The sequence below is a fragment of the Urocitellus parryii genome, chromosome 4, assembly GCF_045843805.1.
Source record: "Urocitellus parryii isolate mUroPar1 chromosome 4, mUroPar1.hap1, whole genome shotgun sequence".
Classification (NCBI taxonomy): Eukaryota; Metazoa; Chordata; class Mammalia; order Rodentia; family Sciuridae; genus Urocitellus; species Urocitellus parryii.
In genome coordinates, this window is record NC_135534.1 from 5,475,268 (window position 1) to 5,494,800 (window position 19,533).

Genomic DNA, 19,533 nt, shown 5'->3' on the forward strand with positions numbered 1-19,533 from the left:
CAGACGTGCCACCCATTTACCATCGTCCCCAGGGCCGCGAGGGCCAGAGAGCAGAGTCGGCGGCACCACGGCACCTGTGCCTAAGTGCTCCCAGAGCCGGGCCCCAGCAGGGGACAGCGCTGACACCCAGCACGGGAGGCCAGGGAGAGATGGAGTCCAGGCTGAGCAGACCCTGCGCCACCCTGGGCTGGGGCCCTCCAGCTGGCTGCCACCCTCAGCCCCTCACCAGGAGGCCACCACGTCAGCCGCACCTCGGGAAGGTAGCCGAGCACCAAGGGTCCTGGGCCCCACTGCAGCTCAGGAACAGGTGTAGGAACCTTCCCCGAGCAGCACAGAGACCCCTGGCAGGGGGTGGCCAGCTGCCTTGGGGAGCCCCAGGTGCAGGGCTCCAGGCTGCTCTGAAACCCCCCCCCCAGCCCTGGAGTGTGAACACACACCCGCACACACCCACACCACAGCACTCACATCACACTTGCACACACCCACACATGCTCACCTGCAAGACCCGCTCCCACAGCCACTCGCTCACGTGCGCTCACACGCGTGTTCTCATGCACACAGGTGCCCACCCACACTCATGCACACTCATGCTCAGGGGCTCCCACCCTCCCACCCGCCATCGACTCCTCACACACCTGCCAGCGTCAGAGGCACTCAGACGCCAGACCAGGGCACCTCCCGGCAGCACCAGCAGGTCACCAGCTGCCCACACCTGGCGCCGGCTGCTCCTCAACCCCCAGGCAGAGCCGGGCAGGGACCTCCGCACCTCCCAGCCCTCAGTCCAAAGGCCCCTGGCAGGGGCAGTGGCACGCTCGTCCAGACCAGTCTCCTGCTGCCCGGCTTCTGCGCAGGTGCGGACAGCACACCAGAGTCACCCTGGGACAGGGCGGTCACAGCAAGCTAAGGCGCCAGGACTGGAGCCAGGGGTCTGCAGAGCTCAGACAGCACCCCTGAGCTGGGGACAGCCCCCAACGGCGCCTGTGCCTGGACAGATCACAGCCACCTCTGGGAGGTCTCACAGGGAGCCCCACGGGAGCTCCAAGCAGCCACCTGAGCTGGTAGGACCCAGGCTGAGCCTCTCAGGTCTGGTGACCGCCAGCGCCACGCCGGAGGCGAAAGACACAGGCGGGAAAGCTCAGCCTCTGCTCGGGACGTCCAGCTGTCCTGTGGCTGAACCAACACTGCCCGGGAGGAGAGGCGAGGGAGGGATGGGGGGACGGAGGAAACTGTTCCCAAAGAGCTACCCGCCACCCGGGCCTGCAGCCTCGTGGGCGTCTTAGCCTGGCCACCACCTGGACCACAGCTGCCCAACCTTCCAGGGCCACGGGGAGCTCACACAGACCAGCACGCCGCAGGGGCCCGCAGGCTCTGCTTCCTGGTGTGACTAGAACCTTCCACTGGTTTCTGCCCAGGCGGCAGAAGTGCAGCACAAGTGCATCCCCACCCGCTGGGGTCCCAGCGTCCCCAACCGCCCAGCCCGGCCCAGCCACGGGGCGACTCAGCATCCAAACCCACAGCGACAGCACAGGTTGCCGCACTGTGAGTTCTGGAAGCCGAGCTCATGGCTGCTCACAGGCTCTCACACAGGAGCCAATCCCCGCGGGAGACCAGCCCCTCCCCAGAACCAGGAGGGCAGCAGCAGGTTTACCCGTGAGCGGGGTCCAGGGCGATGGCCCGAGGCTGGTCAAGGTCCTGCCAGAAGAGCACCTTCCGGGACGTCCCGTTGAGGTTGGCCACCTCGATGCGGTTGGTCTCCGAGTCCGTCCAGTACAGCTTCTTACCGACCCAGTCGCAGGCCAGGCCATCGGGCGAGACCAGGCCGGAGATGACCACGTTCTGCGTGGCTGCGCCTGTGTGGTTGAGGTACGTCTGCTTGATGGCCTCCTCGCTCACGTCCGTCCAGTACACAGCCCCCTTGGAGAACTGGAAGTCCACGGCGGCTGCGTCCTCCAGGCCGCTGACCACGATGGTGGACTCCAGCTTGACTCCGCCGGCGTCCACCAGCCGCACGTCCCGGCGGTTGGCAAAGAGCAGGAGCGGCGAGGCTGTGGGACAGAGGCAGAGGGTGAGGGCCGCCGCCCACCTGCTTGGTGCACGGCCCCAGACGGGGACTGCACAGCCCAATCCTGGCTCCACCCGCCTGGACCCTCGACCTGGGCCTGTTCCTCGCTCCCTGAAAAGCCATCCTAGGCCCCGCTAGAAAACGCTCCCTCTCCTCGTGACGGACAGATGGGGACCCGGCCGGCCCCCTTCCCCTCTTGCTCCAGGAGGGCCCTTTGAAAAGGGAGCTCATGACAGACTGCACTCCCCCCGGGACCCCTGGGCCAGCAGGGAGGCTTCCCAGGTGCAGGGCCAAGGAGATGAGCCCGAGAGCGGCCATCAGCACTCGGCTCCTGGGCACCAGCTCAGATCCAGGCCCTCTGCTCCCAGGTAACCCCTCTGCAGGCGGCAGGACACATGGCGGACCTGAGGCCAGGAGCACCCTCCAGCCAGGGCGCCCCCAGCCCCCCACCATCATCAGGTACCAGGGCTACAGTTCCCGGTGGCAGGAGGCGACAGGGTGAAAATCCGACAGCAGGAGAAACAGGCAACCAAGCCACAGAGTCGGAGGAACGAAAATTCAGAATTTGGGGGGGTCAAAAGACATTGTTATGGTTTGGGTATGAGGTGTCCCCCCAAAAGCTCCTGGGTTAGATAATGAGGGATGTTCAGAGGTGAGATGACCGGGTGATAACAGGCAGGGTGACGAGCCACAAGCGCATGGTGGGCCAACCCATTTATCGGGTGGATAATCTGAAAGGACTAGGTGGTAAGTGTAGGCAGGCAGGGCATGGCCAGGGGACGCAGGTCACTGGGGATAAGCCGGGAGGACTACTCCAGTCCCTGGCCCCTTCCCCTCCCTCCACCACACCTTCCGCCATGCCCTTCTGCCTCACCCCGGGCCCAGAGCCATGGAGTTGGCCCACCACAGGCTGAACCCCGACACGGGGAGCCAAAATAGATTCCTCCTGCTCGACACTGTTCTTGTCGGTTACTGTGGTCACGGCGACACGAAGCTCACCAACAGACACCACCACAGAGTAAAAATCAACCCACAGAGCATCTGAAAACTCTGCAAATTGGTCAACCTCTGACCAGGGCTTACTATCTGGAATAGACAAAGAACTTCTGAAAACCAACAACAAAGAGACAGACAAAATACTCAATCCGAAAATGGGCGAAGGACCTGACCAGACACTCCCCTGAATAAGTACAAAGTGGCCGATGAGCCCATGACAAGGTGTCCCAGGTCTCTGATCATCAGAGGAACGTGAACCAAAACTACAAGGAGGTGCCACCTCACGACCCCTGGGATGCCTGCTATGAAAAAATTAATAAAAACTCAGAATCACCAGCATGGGCTCTGACCTGCAGAAGTGAGAAACATGCACTGGCCCGGTCACTGTGGGAAGAGTAGAGTGGCTCCTCAACGTTAAAAACCCAATCACCAAACGACCCAGCAATTCCAATGTGGAATCCATGTCCGTAAGTGTTGGAAGCAGGGTCTCGCAGAGATGTTTTCACACCTGTGTTCAGGCAGGTGGAAGCCAGCCAAGCATCCACTGGTGGCTGGACAGACCCATAAAATGCCTCGGTCCACCCAGTGGAATATTACTCAACCACAAAAAGGGAGGAAGTCCCGACACGTGCTGCTGTACAGACGAGCCCAGAGGACGCTGCGCTAAGCGAAACCAGCCAGTCACAGAGGACAATCCTGTGTGGCTCCACTTATGGGGAAGTCCCTGGAGCCGTCAGACTCAAAGTAGGACGGAAGGTACCAGCGGTGGGGACAGGAGGCTAGTCAGTCAACGCTCAACAGGGACAGAGTTTCCCTTTGGGAAGACGAAATGAAGTTCGGGAGGCGGGTGGCAGTGACAGCCACGGCCCTGAGCCCTTAACCATGGTGAAGGTTTGCACATTTTACCACAGAGAAGACAGACACTGTCACCTGCGTTCCAACCTCACAGAGATGGCCAGGCAGAGAACATGGCCCCCCGCCCCAGCACACAGTAAAAAAACTGATCCAAGGCGGGCAGCTTCAGTCCACCCTGACCACCCCCCCCCAGGGACCACCTGCTGGGGAGTGGCCCCTCCCCCTGGACGGGGCACAGGGAGAGGCGGAGAGGCCGAGAGGGGAACCAGCCAGGCCAGGCCAAAGCCCTGGGGCAGCGAGGGCCTGGGGCTCAGGACACCCCACCAGCCCTCCCACGCGTTCCACTTGTATACACGCGGCCCCTTTTCTGTGTGTGTACCTACCATAAGAACTTTCCCTTTCCCTGCTGAGCCCTGTCCCCAAACCAGCGGCTCACAGAAAACTCAGTGTGCCAAGGGGCCCAGGGAGCACGCCTCCAGGGTGAGCAGGGCACAGGGCACCCCTGTCCTGGGCTGCGTGCTGGCTGGGGCGTCTGTAGCACCTGCCCCCAGCCTGGAGGCACCCCAACTTCAAGATGAGGACAAGGAAAGGGGGGTGGGCTGTCCAGAAGGGTCCCAGTCCCTGTCCCCAAGCCCTGAGCACACTAGGAGACTGGGGGACACAGCAAGACGCCAGCCTTGGGGACAGTGGAGGTAGAATAATGCCCAGGATCGGGGAGGGCAGGGCCCTGTGGTAGAGGGGTGCGTGGGACACCCACCCAAGACTCCCAAGGCACACCCAGGCACCGGCACGCCCAGAGCAGTTCCCATTCACCCTCCAGCCACGCAGAGCTCGATCCCCGACAATGTCACAATGCCGGTCCTGGAGGAGGCCGACGTGTCCCATTGGTCTGCGATCTGCCTGGGCATGCGGGAATTCCAGGCTGTGGCTCACCTTCTGGGAGTCACAAAGCCTCCTGAGAAGCAGGTCCTCTCCCTGACTGACAGACAGACAGACAGACAGACACACATACAGGGCAGCCAGGCCGGCCCCAGCCCCCAGTGGGGAGAAGCACAGGACACAGAGTGTCTGCTCTAACTCGGCTGCCCTGGCAACAAGGGACGGGACTGTCCCTGGTGGGTGGGGGACACCGAGCAAGGGATGGGCTCCTCAGGAACGAGCGTCACAGGGCGTGGTCCGTCTCCAAGGACGGAGGACGCTGTGCTCCAGGGCTCCCCGTGGGCTCTGGACCAGGCAGGAGGGGGAGCGCCAACACCCCAAGCCCCGGCGGACAGCCGTCAGGAACCCAGGAAAGACTGGGGACCAGGCCACCCTGGGGAGGGAGGCCTGGAAACCCCAGCTCTGCCCTCTTCTCCCCCCCCAAACTGGAAAGGCCGCCCGAGCCGGGTCTGGGCAGCTGGCGTCCTCCCAGGCGGGTGGGTGGTGCTGCCCTCCTGCGCCTCTTCCGCCCTCAGCGGCCACAGGGAGGCCGCCAGGAGCAGGCCCCGGGAGGGCGGGACAGAGGCCGGGCCTGGCCGGGGGCAGGCTCTCCCCAGGAGAAACCCCACCCATGGGATCCCACAACACGCTCCCGTCACCTGGGGAAGTGGCTTTGCTGGGGGACCTGGCGGAGGCCCCAGGGCTCACGGCAAACCAGGGCCTCTGTGTGGGTGGCTCCCTGTCGGCACCCGGCGCCCGGGCTGCCCCTCCTCCACCCTCCACCGGTCTGGGGAGCCCCGGCTGCTGTGGGCATGCTGCCACCCAGGGCCCCGGTGCCCTGGCACTGCTGAGGTGGAGTGGTCAGACAGATGCAACAGAGACAGACAGAAGGCCCAGGAGAAGCAGAGACTTCTCAGGAAAGGCAGCACAGGGCCGAGACAGGGCGTCCCTGCCACTGAGCGTCCGGGACCTGCAGCAAGAGCCCACCTCTGTGGTCCTGTATTCCAGGGCTGGAAGCAGGAACGTCTTAGTGACCTTGGATCGTGAGCTCTGCACAGTAGCCAACAGCTGGGTGAAGAGGAAGGGGGTGGAGCTGCGTTCCACACAGGAACCAGTGCCAAGGTCCTGGGGCAGAGCGAAAGGGGGTGGGGGTCACGGTGGACGCTGGCTCTACGGGCTCCTTCCCTGCCAGCAGACCAAGACTTCACAGCCTGCCATGAGTCGGGGTCACAGGTTCAAATCCCCTGAGCAACCAGACTGCAGCCTCCAGAGAGACACCTGCCCTGGGCTACACCACCAGCTGCCTCTGGTAGCGAGTTCAGGGCCGTGACAGGAAGGAATCCAGGAAAATTCTAGAAGGAAGAGGAGGGAGGGCAGCAGAGCCAGGAGGGGTGCACATGACTCTCAGGACTGCAGCAGACCCCTGAGGCTGCAGCTTGGGAGGTGGACCACATGAGACCACCAGGAAAACCATAGGCGGTTGGGCTGTGGCTGCCCTGGAGCCGGACACTTCTGTGCCAGGCTGTGGTGACGTTAGGGTAAGGACCACAAAACGCCTGAGGCCCTCCCAGGAGGCACCTCAAGTTTCTCCGGGGAGTCTTCCTGTCAAGAGCAGGAAGGTCCTAGCTAGCATCACCGAGGGCCTGTCCACAGCAGCAAGGAAACCAGCACCGGTCTCCAGCCCCAGACGGCGGCCCCGAGGACACTCAGGAACCAGGACCAAGTGGCAGGACTGCGGTCATGAGAGAGTGCCGGCTGGGGACAGGGTTGACAAAGTAGCTTATCAGGAAGCGCCCGGTGGAGTGGTGAAGTTATGGGTAGGTATGTCTTTCAGGACCCTCTACCACAAGGGCAAAGGTCAGGTCAGCCCTTGGGAGTGGGAGCCCTGGAACCAGGTCAGGGTGACCACGCCAAGCGGAGCCCCAGGGTCAGGAGCCTGGCAGAGCTGGCCTCCCCACCTCGACAGCTTCCCTGTGAGACCGGGTTAACTGGCGCAGCCCACATCGGAGGCAGCGGGCCTCCCCGGCCTCACCGAGAGGACTCAAGACAGAGGCTCGGCCGGACAGCGACACACGGAAGGATAATAGCCGCCAGGCGGTTTAGTAATGGTCTCCATTAACCAAACGTCCACCCCCCAGCCCAGGACCACTCACCTTCCGCCCACCCTCTGGGACCTGGCTTCGAAGCCAGCCCAGGGCTCAGCTGTGAGCTCTGGGGCGAGACTTCCTCCTCCTCCAGAGCCTGGGTTTAGTCGTTTACGAAACAGAAGATGATGGCTATCACCAAAAGGCACCCCGACTGCGGGAGGACAGGCGGGTCCCTGAAAAATCACCACCAGCACCGACTGTGTGACCCGGCCATGCCAGGGGACACCAAGAACCGCAAGCGGCCTCCCCAGCCAGGGCACGGGGGCAGTGCTCGCGGGGCGCTCACGGCGCCCAGGAGGTTGCAGCAGCCCAAGTGTCCCCCCCCCCAGAACGAGCAGACAGGCCTGGCCTCGCCACACAGTGGGATGTCACCCAGCCACCAGGACCTCTGACCTGCGCCTCGGCAGCGTGGATATCCCCTGAGGATGCTGGCGGAGAGAAGCCAGGACACAGACCTCGCGGGACGCGTCCCTCACGGGGATGTCCAGAACAGAGAGACCACGACGCGGAAAGGAAATGGAGGGGGCTGGGGGGGGGAGGGGGGAGGAAGAACCACCTGATGGGTATGGGGCCTCCCTGGGGGGACAGTGGAAATGTTCTAGAACTAGACAGAGGGTGGTGACGATACTGCTGAAGTCCTAAATGCTACTGATTTGTGCACTAAAATGGCCAACGACACGTGGCGTGAGTTCTCCCTGATGCACACAAGGCTTCAGAAAGGCCTCTGCACCGCGAGCGGACCTGCTCCCCCCGAGATGGGCTACGTCCAGCACATGTCCCCGCAGTTTAACCTGTGCGGTCCCCTTGGTGGGCACCTGGGACACCCCACACCTGCCGCCCCCAGCACCCCGACAGAGCAGCGTCCCAGGAAGGCGGCATCTGGCCCCTCCCACCGCGGGGGGAGCCGAGGTCAGTTTACAGGCCCTGCCCAGCAGCACTGGAGTCTGAAAACTCAAGTCCAGCAATCCCATCTGCACCGCTACAAGCGTATCCGATATTTATATAGAGAATCCGAAGCAGATGTGGGGCTTCCAGCCGGTCGCCTGTTTTACACTGTTTCCACGGACACACCAAACAAGGCCCCATTCGAGGTGATCCGTGCTCTGCTGCAGGCCCAGATCAGCAGCATTCTCAGCACAGGCCTTACTTATATCCACGAAGCGTCACGCCGGGCCCCGGTGGATCACTGGAGGGAGAGACGATGAAATAGAAGAAACCAGAGGAGCACGTGTGGTCGGGTGGGATCCACGCTCAGCAAGGAGCAAAGGTGGGTGGAGTGACAGGGACAGGAGGTGCCTAGGGCTCCGAGGAAGAAGAGCTGGCTGTGGGTGCACCAGGCAGGCTTCCTAGAAGAGGGGAGGCTGCAGCCCCGGAGCAGGACTGAGCAGGACCGTGACCTGGTGAATGCTGAGCATGCCCGGGCCGCACCCAGACCTAACTGCTGGAGCCAGTTAGTGAGCTCCTGACCACAGCAGGCCCAGCCTCCCGACGCCCTCCTCCTCGCGTCCCTCCAGCTTGGGACACTGGCTCTGGGCCCTGGCGGCACCCTCAGCACACCTCCCTGTGCCCCTGTCCTGGGGCCACAACTCCACCAGCGCCAGACTGCTGGGTCCACCTGGGTGCACTCTGGACTCCGGCTGCGTTCCTTGGTCTGTGCCGGGCACCAGCAGCCCAGGAGGAGAGTGAGGCTCCCCCACGCCCGCCTGGAAGGGCCAGTCCTCCTGCTCGCCCGGCCCAGCACCCCTCCAAGTTCAGAAGTTCCCCAGGTCCACAAACATCAACGTTGGAACGTTTTATGGAATTTTAGATAAAGGCTTTATCATACGGAAATAAAAGGCTCAGCCAGGAGGGCAGGGGCTGCAGGACCACTCACTGCTCCCGCTGGCGGACCCCGAGGCCTGGTTTTCACGATTTAAGAAAGCGGGGGGATGGAGGTGGTGGTGTGGCTGCCCAGCGGTGTGGACCCCTTCACTTAGGAGTGCAGCTTGGTGGGGAGCACCTGCTCAGCCTGCCTGGGGCCCCGGGTCACATTATTATGGAATGTCATGAGCTACTGAAAGGACAAGTCAGGCCACGGTTACAGCCTCACCTGGGACTCTGTCAGGCGCCTGGCCACGAAGGCTCCCCCGGCCACCCTTTACTCCTTCTCGTACGCCGTGTGCTCATCTACTCCTCTTTTGTTAAACTGGTCAGAAGCCAGAGTGTCATCTATTTTGATCCAGACCTTCCAGAGGTGGAATGACAAGAGTCCCTGTCAGTGGCCCCTGCGTTCTGGTGGCAGTCCCCACAATTCCTCGAGGACAGCCTCACTTTCTGGCACAGAAAGATTCTGCAGGTTCGTCTTGTACCCGTCCCAGCCCCGCCCTCAGACGGCTGGTCCCTCCTGGTGGGGTCCAGCGGAGGTGCTGATGGCCACATGGGTCACTGCTCCTCAGTCTCCTGGCAGACCCGGGTGGCAGGGACACAGACCAGCTTCCTGACCCAAGTTCCTGGCTGGAGAGTTGGACATCTGCCCCACATTCACCTTCAGGGACACAGCCAAGCGCGGAGTGGCCGCCGCACGAGCCCAGGGAGGCGGGAGGCGCAGGTGCCCTCAGTCTCCAGTGGCAGCTCCCACACCGTCCCCGGGAGGGGGGGGGTCCTGGCTCCACGGAACTGTTCCACATTTCTCACACCTTTGAGCTTTGCTAGCCACCTCGCTGTTTAGAATGTCCCCTGAGCCAGTGCTGAAGCGCCCTCGGGTCCCCTGAGCGCCAGACCCGAGGTTGCAATTGGCGGATAAGTGCAGGAAGTGCTGGGTAAAAACGTGACCGGAGGCTCGCGGGGACCCAGCGGAGCTGGCCCGGGAGCGCAGGGCCGGCCGTGGCAGGCTCTGGGCACACGTGCACATCAAGCCTGGGCATGCACATGCACGCTCACCTGCAGTCACTTCTCCATGGTGTGCACGCGCACGTGGTAAACCCACGCGTTCATGGCAGCGTCCGCCATTTCAAACACGGCCCGGGGTCTTTCCTGACTTTTCCTTTCTGAATTTCTATATTTGTGTCATGTTTAGAGTGCCAGGCCTGGCCTGTTACTGTCAACGGGTTACCTTCTGGCTGGGTCATTTACTTATGTGCACACATAACCGCACCCCCCCACCCCCGCCGCCCCACCCCACCTCGCTTCCCAAGCACAATCCCAACCCCAGCCCCCACTCCCGCGGCACCTCCTCCTTCCTCCCCCCTCTGTTTCAAAAGCCAGACACCAACACGTGTGCCCTAGGAGGGAAGGGGGGAGCACTGCCCAGGATCTGCAGATGGAGTTGGGGACGCTGACATCTCCCAGGTGTCACCTTCCCATCTAGAACTTGGATCCCAGCCCTCCTTGCTGCCCTGTTGTGGAGTTTCGGTATTTGTTTGCGTGCAGTTCTTACGGATTAGTTCTCGGATACAGTTCTGTGTCCTTGATTACATAATATTTTAAATACAAAGTGTTTTTTAAAATGAAACCAGCATGGCTATGACAGGGAATCTTAAAATCCCCATGAATTTCAGAATGAAACATGAAAATGCAAAGACACCTAGATGCAGCGGGGACAACGTTCCATCTCCAAGCCAGAAAGTTCCTCTAAGCGGGAATGTTTGAAACACTGGAGACTAAAGAGGAATCTGTGCAGTCCTCAAAGGCACAAGTGACACCATGTGTGGTCTCTCCAAATCCAGGTGCAAATGGTCTGCCAAGAAGAAAGCTGGGGCTTCTTGAAGTGGCTGAAAGTCTCCACTGATGTGCAACTAGCAACCTCCCAGCAAAACCAGACCCCAGCTTCCCACAGAACCCACCTGATTAAGGTGGAAGAAAGATGAAACACCCAGGCTCACTGTCGTCACACTGTCCTATGAAGCAGGGGGCCTTCCCCACCCGAGTTTCCGGCCCCTGCATCCGGCTCACAGGAGGTGCTCAGTGTCTGGGCCCCTCTCCCTCAAACCCTGGTGTGACCCCAAGACCACAGCCCCAGACACAGGGATGGCTTCACGCTTTCCCTGGGCTCTTACCTAAACAAGATTCGATCAGCTGTGACATGGTTCTGTAGTTGTCTAAATATTATAAACAGGGACTCGACGCTTACAATCATAAAACCTTGGGTTTCCTTTAGCGAAGCAGACACTCGGCCTTTTATGGAAAGTGAGCCAGCTCAAGGGGGGGGGGGATCCTTGATGACATCTCCCAAGGCCCTGGAACGGCTCTCCCCCCGCCACCTGCACCGTGGCCGAACCGCCTCCAGCCTACCCCACCTCTCCCTCCATCACCTCCACCTGCCTCTCTAAGCCCAGCATACCCCAAATTCTTCCCAGGCCCCAGCTTGGCCTCAGCCCCTGCCCCGCCAGAGGACACCATGTCTCCAACAGACCCTGCCTGGCCATGTCAGTGCCCTCAGGCACTGCCCCTTCTAGAAACACTCCCTGGTCTGTACACAGGGCTGATGGAGGCCTGGCTGAACTCTGCCTGGCCTCCAGGGCCCTGGGAGCCTCTGTCCTCTGCGGGCCTCACCCTGCCTCCCCCGCATGGCCATGTGCACTTTGACCATGTGGAGCCAGCAGGGTGGGCCCACGGCCAGCTGCCCCAACCTGCCCTTCCTGTCCAGGTCTGTCATGATCCAGAGCCATCGATCCGTCCAAGGAGCGCATGAGCTGCTGACACGGGAACTCAGATGAATAACAAGGTCATCGCCTCAAGTCCAGGACAGAGGTAGCCGGGGCTGGTGTGCGACGTGACCTATTCCAGAGGTCGGCCTGCCTCCTCTCCTACTGAGGCTGCTGGGAAGATGGACACTTTTTTTCCTATGGCCTCAAGAGTCTGGCTGCAGAAGGCAGAAAAGTGGGGCCAGGGAGGTGGCGGGAGGAACCTTCCAGAACACTGCGAGCTCTATCCTTGACCCAGCTAACGCAGGGAGCCGGGCACATCCACGGAGCTGCATTCTCCAGGACTACTGCGCAGGTCCCTGGCTGCAGAACAAAGCCACCTCCGCAGGCTGGGTTCCTACCCGCCCTCTCCAGCCCAGCCACACGAGAACACCCCGGCCCCCCACACATACTTCCCTGCCTCCACGAGCTCCCCTCAGCACCCCCATTCCTGCCGCCCCCAGTGCCCCGTCCACTGTCCCCAGTCCCAACACTCCGCCCCTGCACAGCTCACATTCACACTCAAACTCACACGCCCAAAGGGCGCGCACACAGCCCCAGAGGAAGGCCACAATTAACTCTGAGGCCCAGCAAGTTTCCCGAGCAGGCACCACATTTGAAAGGTCAGGGAAGCAGGGGGACAGGAAACGCGCAGGGGGCAGGCCAGGGTGGAGCAGGAAGTAAGAAATCACTTGCACAAGATGAAAAGAGAAGGACCCTGCTGCTCCAGACACCTTCCCGCACAGCAGACAGCTCAGGGCTCGGGTCTAGAGGAAGCAGGGATACGGGCGGGAGGGCCCAGGGAGCCCCACCACCCAGCAGGGCCAAGGCAGGGTGGCGGGAGGACAGGCCAGCCCTGTGCTCAGAACAGGGGGCAGCTCTCCTCAGTCCTGGGCTCTGGGCAGAGCTTAGATTCAGTCCCACAAAAGAAGTGGCCTGGGGCTCTGCTCGGCCACGCTGGGAAGTCCTGGGAGACAGCAAAGGCCCAGGCCCAGAAACAGGCCCATGGTCTGCCCACCAGGGCGGCCAGGCATCACAGGGGACCGGGCCCTTCCAGGAGTTACTGTATGACCCTCCAGGGGTGACCATCAGATTGTCCCGAGGCCCCAGCCTTTGAAGTCCCAGAAGTCAGTTCCCCAGCACCTGCCCCTGGGCCCAAAGCCCACAAGGACAGTCGACCCAGGGGAACAGGCAGAGGAGGGCACAGACTTGCTGCAGGCCTCCGGGGGCTCACCACCACCTGAGCCAGCCTGGCCTCACAGACCGTCAGAAGCCGGGCTCCTCCACTCCTGTTAGCGGGTAAGGATCCAGATCCATGGCCCCAGCTCAACACGGCCGTGCCCAGCACCACCAAGAAGGCCGGCTCCAGTCCAGTTCCAGGAGGGGAGTGGGGACGGGCGGGACGGACCCCAGGCCACTGCTCCAGAGGCCGTGGACTCGCAGACTCCACTAGGAGGGACGACCCATGGAGCAGCCACAGAGCACCCCCCAAGAATGCAGAGCTGGACCTCTTAACAGGAGCTAAACGACACTGGGTCACTGCCACCGCCCAGTGACAGCTCCGAGAAGCCATGCCAAAGCTAGGTGGCAGTAAGGAACAGCGGTGGCTGATCCGGTCAGCCTAGGCACCTGCCCTCTCCCCCCAGCCTGTGGAGGATGCCTGGCAGAGGACACAGCCTGGAAGTGATCTTAGAGGCTCTGAGAAGTCCTGCGGCGAGGAAGCCCGGTTCACGTCCTCCCCCTGCTCCCCGGCCCCAGGATTTCCTAAACGTTCCTGACCACGGAAGAGTATTTTTGATTTTAACCCCAGGAGCATATTTTGAAAAACACTGGCCCAGAGTCAGGAGCAAAACACAAAACAATGTGAACCTGAATGGACAAGGGAGAGATGGGCAGCGGTGGGTGGACCCAGAGCAGGTGCGCGCTCCGCCCACTCCCCGCCCCCAGCCTACCACCCCTTTCACATCGATGTGGCCCGGGGTGGAGGGCTTGCCTGGACACATCAGGGCACTCTGCCCCACCTCATGGGTCACTGTGAGGAGCCGCCTTCTGACCCTGGCCAGGGACGCTCTCCATCTGAACATCCCAGATACAAATGCACACCAGGCCCAGGGCTCTGCACCATGCTCCTCGCGGCTGCCCGGCCAGGCTGCAGAGCTGGCTCCTGAACACCGGCCACGTCCAGCAAAACTCCAGCGGGCAGGCAGAGCACACAGCCAAGCGCCAGGACCAACTGCCTTTTCCAAATCCAGCCCCTCACAGAGCCCTGAGCTGGTGGCCTTGGGGTGGAGCCACGGGACACTGCGTAGTGGACACCCCTGAGAAAGTGCTGCACTGAGCCATCTCCCCACAGCTGGGGTCCACCTGGGCCAGCGTCTCCGCCTCAGCACCATGACCAGGCTCACGCTGACCAGGCCCATATCGGTCAGGGCTTGGCAGCCCACCTTCCAACACGCCTGCTGGCCAAGCGCACAGCACCCTGAGCACTCTGAGCCCTGATTCAGTGACCCTCTGTGGAATGGCATCAGTGCAGCAGTGCCTGGGCCGGGGGTGGGGGGGGCACGACATCCGATTCAGCTCTGCAAATGTGAGCTTTCCCTAATTAGAAGGTTTAGGGCAGAGCAGAGAAAAATATGTATTTCAGAGTCCCAGTTTGACTTGCCAGAAACCAGCCCGTTACTAACGTTCTTATTTTCAACAAAATATAGCATTCTGATTACATACCATCTCCGTTCCGGCCTGCCAGGCTCCCGGAAGTGGCCGGAGACCACGGGAAGAGCAAGAGAAGCCATGCTGGGATGGAGATGCACTTGGGGACCTCTGGGGGGCTTCCTGCTGGACCCCTCCAGTGGCAGGAAAGTAATTTCTGCTCTCTCCATGGGACGGTGGCCGTTTTCACCCATGGTCATGAGACCCGGTCTGCACAGGCACCAGTGGCCTTGGTCTTCCCAGCTGCTAAACAAGAGGGCCAGGTCCGGCCAGCAAGGACAGCTTAGCACCAGGGTGACTTCGAAGCAGACACTATCATCAAACGCCCCTTAAGAGGTGGGTTTGCAGCCACCATCTGCCAACCCCTTGTCCCCACATGAACCCTGCAAGTATCTCCACTCCCCCGGCCTCAGTTTCCTCATCCGTAACATGGGGGCAGTGGGGGCATTAAAGGAATCCACAGACACCTCTTAGAACCTCCGGGGACACCAGAAGCGCACCCCAAACCTCAGCTCTTTCTATCCATTGCATCTTGGGTATCCTAACCAGGATATTTAAACACTAGGATTTCAATGAAACACACACCCTAAAAGAGCAACGCCCCCCACCCCCAGGGCCTATCCTTCAATCAGACCAGCATCAGAACCACCCAGGGATGTGCTCTACACGGGACTTTCTAGCTGTCCTTTGAAATCAACCCAGGAGGAACTTCTAAGCTGTGCCCACACCTGTGCCCGGCTGGCTTCCCACCCCCGCTGCCCCGCCCTGCTGCCCCACCCCTGCTCTCTCCAGTAAACAAGGGACAGGCTGAGCAGCCAGGATGCCGCCTGGCCTGCTGGTCTCTGGTGACACACACCAGGTTCGTCCTGGGCCCCCACCAACTCTGCATCTGCTCTGTCCTCTAGCATCTTGGCTTTGTCCCCCCCAACCCCCGTGGGCAGGGACCAGCAGTAGACACAGAAAGCCAAGCAAAAGGGTCCGTGCCACCGCAGGTAACGAAGACGGCACCCGGTCTCAGGGTCCACGGGGACAATGCAGTTCCCGTCTGCATCCCCCACCTGCCCATCCTTCCTGAGTCCTGTCACATGCAGAAGAATTTGGTACAGGGGCTGGGCTGGGCCGAGGGGCAGAGCTCAGGCAGGAGGCCCTGGGTTCCTCAGGGTGAGGGCAGAGGACAAAGGAGGAGGGGGACGAGGGGCAGGAGGAAGAAGCAGCAGCAGAGTCATCATTAGGACCATTATCATCATCTGGTGCCAAGGCCACCAGGCAAGCTCAGAGACCGGAACAGAGGTGCCGACCTTGGTGGCCCTAAGCCACGACCCAGAACTACCACCTCGGGAAAGGAGGCGGCCAGAGCCCAGCAGTCACCAGGCCCCGTGGCCAGAGTGGCTCCGGCTTGTTTCCAGAGGTGGGAGAAGGTGGGATGGCCCCGGCCCTCCCCCACGGCCACTGGAGAGGGAAGCCACAAAGGTCCCATTGTTCTGCCGCAGAGAGGAAGCTGGGGCGAGCTCGGAGCGCACCTGGAACTGGCAGAAAGGCCGCCGTGGGGAAGGGGGCAGGTCCAGGGACAAACACCTTGGTCCAGGCTCTGTTTCCCTGAACTGTTGAAAACAGTCAAAAGAAAGATGACAACGGATCACCCCTCCCCACAATCGGAGGCTCTGCCTTCAAACAATCTTCTGTCCTAGAAGACAGTGGCAGGCCAAGGCCCAGGGCCACGCCGCCTCAGGCTTCAGTGACACCCACGTCCTGTGCACAGACAACTGGACAGAAGAAACCAGTTAACAGCTCAACCGTGGAGGGCACGGCCCGTCTCTAGCCCCGGCCTCCTGGTCTCGGCAGAAGCTTCTCAGGGCACCAACGTTCTTTGAGGAACTTTTAGTTCTAAGTATCAGAAGCTGCCTACGAGGACTCGCGCAGGGCACCAGCCCGAAGATCTCAGAATCCAGAGGGGCCACAGGTGTGGTTAAAGGGACACCAGAGTCCAGGGTGATGGTTCCCAGGCCCCGCGTGGGCCTCTCCCAGGGCATCAGCTGCAGGCTCTGCAGACAGGAACACACGGACGACCCGACGGAGGAAACCCGAGAGAAGCTCCCTTCCGGTGCCCGGGCTGGCTTGATGGCCCCTGCCTCCCACACCTGCCCATGCTTCCTGAGCCCTGCCACATGCCAGCAGCATCCCACCTCACTCAGTCCTCACAGGAGGCAGGACAACTATCACCGGTGTCACAGATGAGGAGCCTGAGGCTCCCGAGGGCCAAGTACCCCTGCAAAGCCACTAGGCTAATCAGAGGGCTCCGACCCGAGGGTCTCTCCACAATGCTGCCCCGTGGGACAAAGAAGGCAAAGGGTCCGACACCGAGCAGCCTCCAGACAATGGGGCGATGGGTCTCGAGAGAGGCCAAGGTGACCCTCATCCTCCTGGCCAGGACAGCTTAGCGCCAGGGTGATTTCAAAGCAAACACCCGCCTCCTAGGGGGTCAGCGGAGGCGCCTGCTCCAAACCCCACCTGTGGTGGGGGGCAGTGATGAGCAGCAGGACTTGGCCAGTCAGGGAGGATAAGAGGACCCAAGGGCCCCACCACCCCTGCACAACGTTGGCCAAACTCCATGTTCTGCTAGATGTCGGTGTTCACATCTGCAGGATGGGCCAGGGTCAGGCCTAGCACAAGTCCACACTCCCGGGGGCACCCCTGCTCAGGGTGACCACAGGGCTTCTTGGTGCCTCCGGGGCTCTGGTGTGGAGCCCCACGCCTCCTGACTGCACAGGATGCTCCTGCAGCTCACTGAGCCCAGGTGCAGGGGTGGATGGAGGGACCCTTTGCAAACCATGTTCCTGCTCTGAGCCTCACGGTGACCTCAGAGATGAGGCCAGCCTCCCTGAGGCAAAAATAACCAGTCAGACAGCAGAGGGCAAATGACAGGGACAGAGGGTGCACACTTGCTCAAGAGGAGGGGACCCACGTAGAGGAAGCCGGGGTCCAGGTTGCACAGGAGCCAGGGCCTGCAGCAGGGGAGAGGAGGTGCCTCAGCCCTCACCTTCCCTGGGATCACCGCTGACCAGGGCCAGCGGCGAGGACGGAGCCCCTGCCTGTGTGCGCTCACTCTGCTTCCATGCTGGGCATGCACCAGCGAGGGACTGTATCTCCCCCAGGCTACGGCAAGTTGAGACGGGCCAACAAGGAGGCCGGCCAGTCCCACCCGGGCTTGCAGCTAGAGGGCCAGGGAGGGCCAGGAGCTCAGGGCTTCAGTGGGATCTGCTCTCATCCCGCTGCAGGCCATGGGGAGCCAGAGCAGGCTGCAGGAGAAAGGAGGGTAAGCTCCACCCCCACTGCAGAGACTCAGCCTGGCACAGGAGTGGAGTCGCCTCCCTTGCTAACCGCAGAGCATCTCCCAGGGGAAAGACCCTGACGGTCTGCATCCCAGGGCGGGGGAAGCCAGGTCAAGCAGGGGTCTTGGGGAAGACCCTGGGGAAACTAGAAAGGGCTGCCGGCTGCAGGAAGCCCACCAGAGAGGAGCCAGCCGCCCACCTAGTGCCGGCTCTGGGACTCCACCTGCTGGTTCCACGCAGCTCCGGGGCAGAAGGCAGGAGAAAAGCAGCAGAGAGGACTCAGGGTCTCCTTGGCAGCGTCCCCCGAGGAGAGGGAGCTGGGAGGGGATGCAGTACCTGCTGGAGGACGGCCAATCTCCAAAACCCCCGCACGCCCTGGCAAAGCAGAGGCTCCAGGAGGGCGCAAACCCAGATCCCCAGCCCACCCACCAGGGTTCCCACCCCACCAGGGGTCCCACCCACCAGGGGTCCCACCCACCAGGGTTCCCACCCCACCAGGGGTCCCCCCAAGATCAGTACCGGACAGATCAGCTGGAGCCCACACCCATCCTTCTACCTTCAAAACCAATGCACAGAGGTCGCGGAGCAGAGCAAACATGGTTTCCAGGGAGCTACCTTTCGCTCCAGGTGCACCTGAGCCTAGAACCCCGAGGACCCACCAGCTCCAGGAACAATATGGATGCAATACTAACCCTGATAGCTAAACACCATCAGGCCTGGGCTCTCCCTGTTCCACTGTCCTCCGCATCCTCCTGACGCACTGGGGGCAGGGTGTGAGGACGATCCACCATTACAGGAGAGGAAACTGAGGCCCAGAGTGGCGGGCTTGACCAGGACCAGGATGCTGAGCAGGCAGCAGGAATGCGGGTCAGCAGAACAGGTTGGAGGAGGCAGTACGTGCCCCCCCGTCCCAGGCTGGAGGCTGGGCAGCCCAGGACCAGAGCTTGCTGCTGCCCTCTCAGCTGTTCACAGCAAATGTCGGGGTGCAACGCATCCTGGGCCCAGGGGTGCCCAAAATAGCAGCCTCTGCTCAGAGGCCAGCATGGGCCAGGCCGCGGGACAGAGGCACACACCCAGCGACCTGTGCCATGGTGGGGTGACCCTGTGGAATGTCCACTGGTGACCAAACTTGCTGTACGTACTGTGAGCAGGCAAGACAGGAACACGGCCCACCTGCCCTCTTTACACCTAACTGCACGGGCTCCCTCTCCCCACAGGACCTCAGGGAACCCACAAGGCAGCTCTCTCCTCACTGACCTTCCCGTCCACTCCTGCTCTGCTGTCCAAGCTAGAGAGGCCTGGAACACCCTGAACGCTCTCCCCGTCGGCAACACCACACCCGAGATCCCACCACCAGGAGACAGCGGGCCTCTTCTCGGTAGGATCAGGTCACTGCTCCAAGGCCAGAGATCCTTGCAGGTAGGTGGTTCTCTAACAAGATCCCTTAGGTACACTGATGGCCCAGGATTGGGACAGTGGGCATGGTGGGTCCCACCTGGGTCACGTCTCTTCCTGGTGGAAGCCTCTTCAAGTGCACAGGCAGCTCCAGGTGGTCGGCAGATCTAGAACGGGATCCCAGGGTGCAGGAGCCTGTCCACCTGGGAACCCCGCACAGGGCTCCTCAGAGAAGAGCAGAAGAAGGACGTCGCCCAGAGCCTGTGCCCGCCCTGGCAGCCAACCCTGCCTGCACCGCAGCAGATCCACCTGGCCCTCCAGGTCAGTCACTCCCAGCCCAGGGCCACGGAGGTACTCCAGCACCAGAGGAAATCCCAACACTGTAAAAGGCAAACGGAAACTGCCCCGCGAGGCAGTGACAGGAGCCCACTGAACCCTGCTCATGCCCGCCAGAGCCTCCC

The 19,533-nt window shown here is 61.7% G+C and overlaps 1 protein-coding gene across 1 annotated transcript in view; it reads right to left on the bottom strand.

Annotated features, from left to right (window-relative positions):
- Lrp5 (LDL receptor related protein 5) overlaps nt 1–19,533 on the bottom strand; it is a 97,860-nt gene that overhangs the window by 65,531 nt on the left and 12,796 nt on the right. Inside the window, exon 2 of the mRNA XM_026396513.2 lies at nt 1,649–2,045. Coding sequence (XP_026252298.1) covers nt 1,649–2,045 — 397 coding nt within the window. The remainder of the gene's footprint in view (nt 1–1,648; nt 2,046–19,533) is intronic.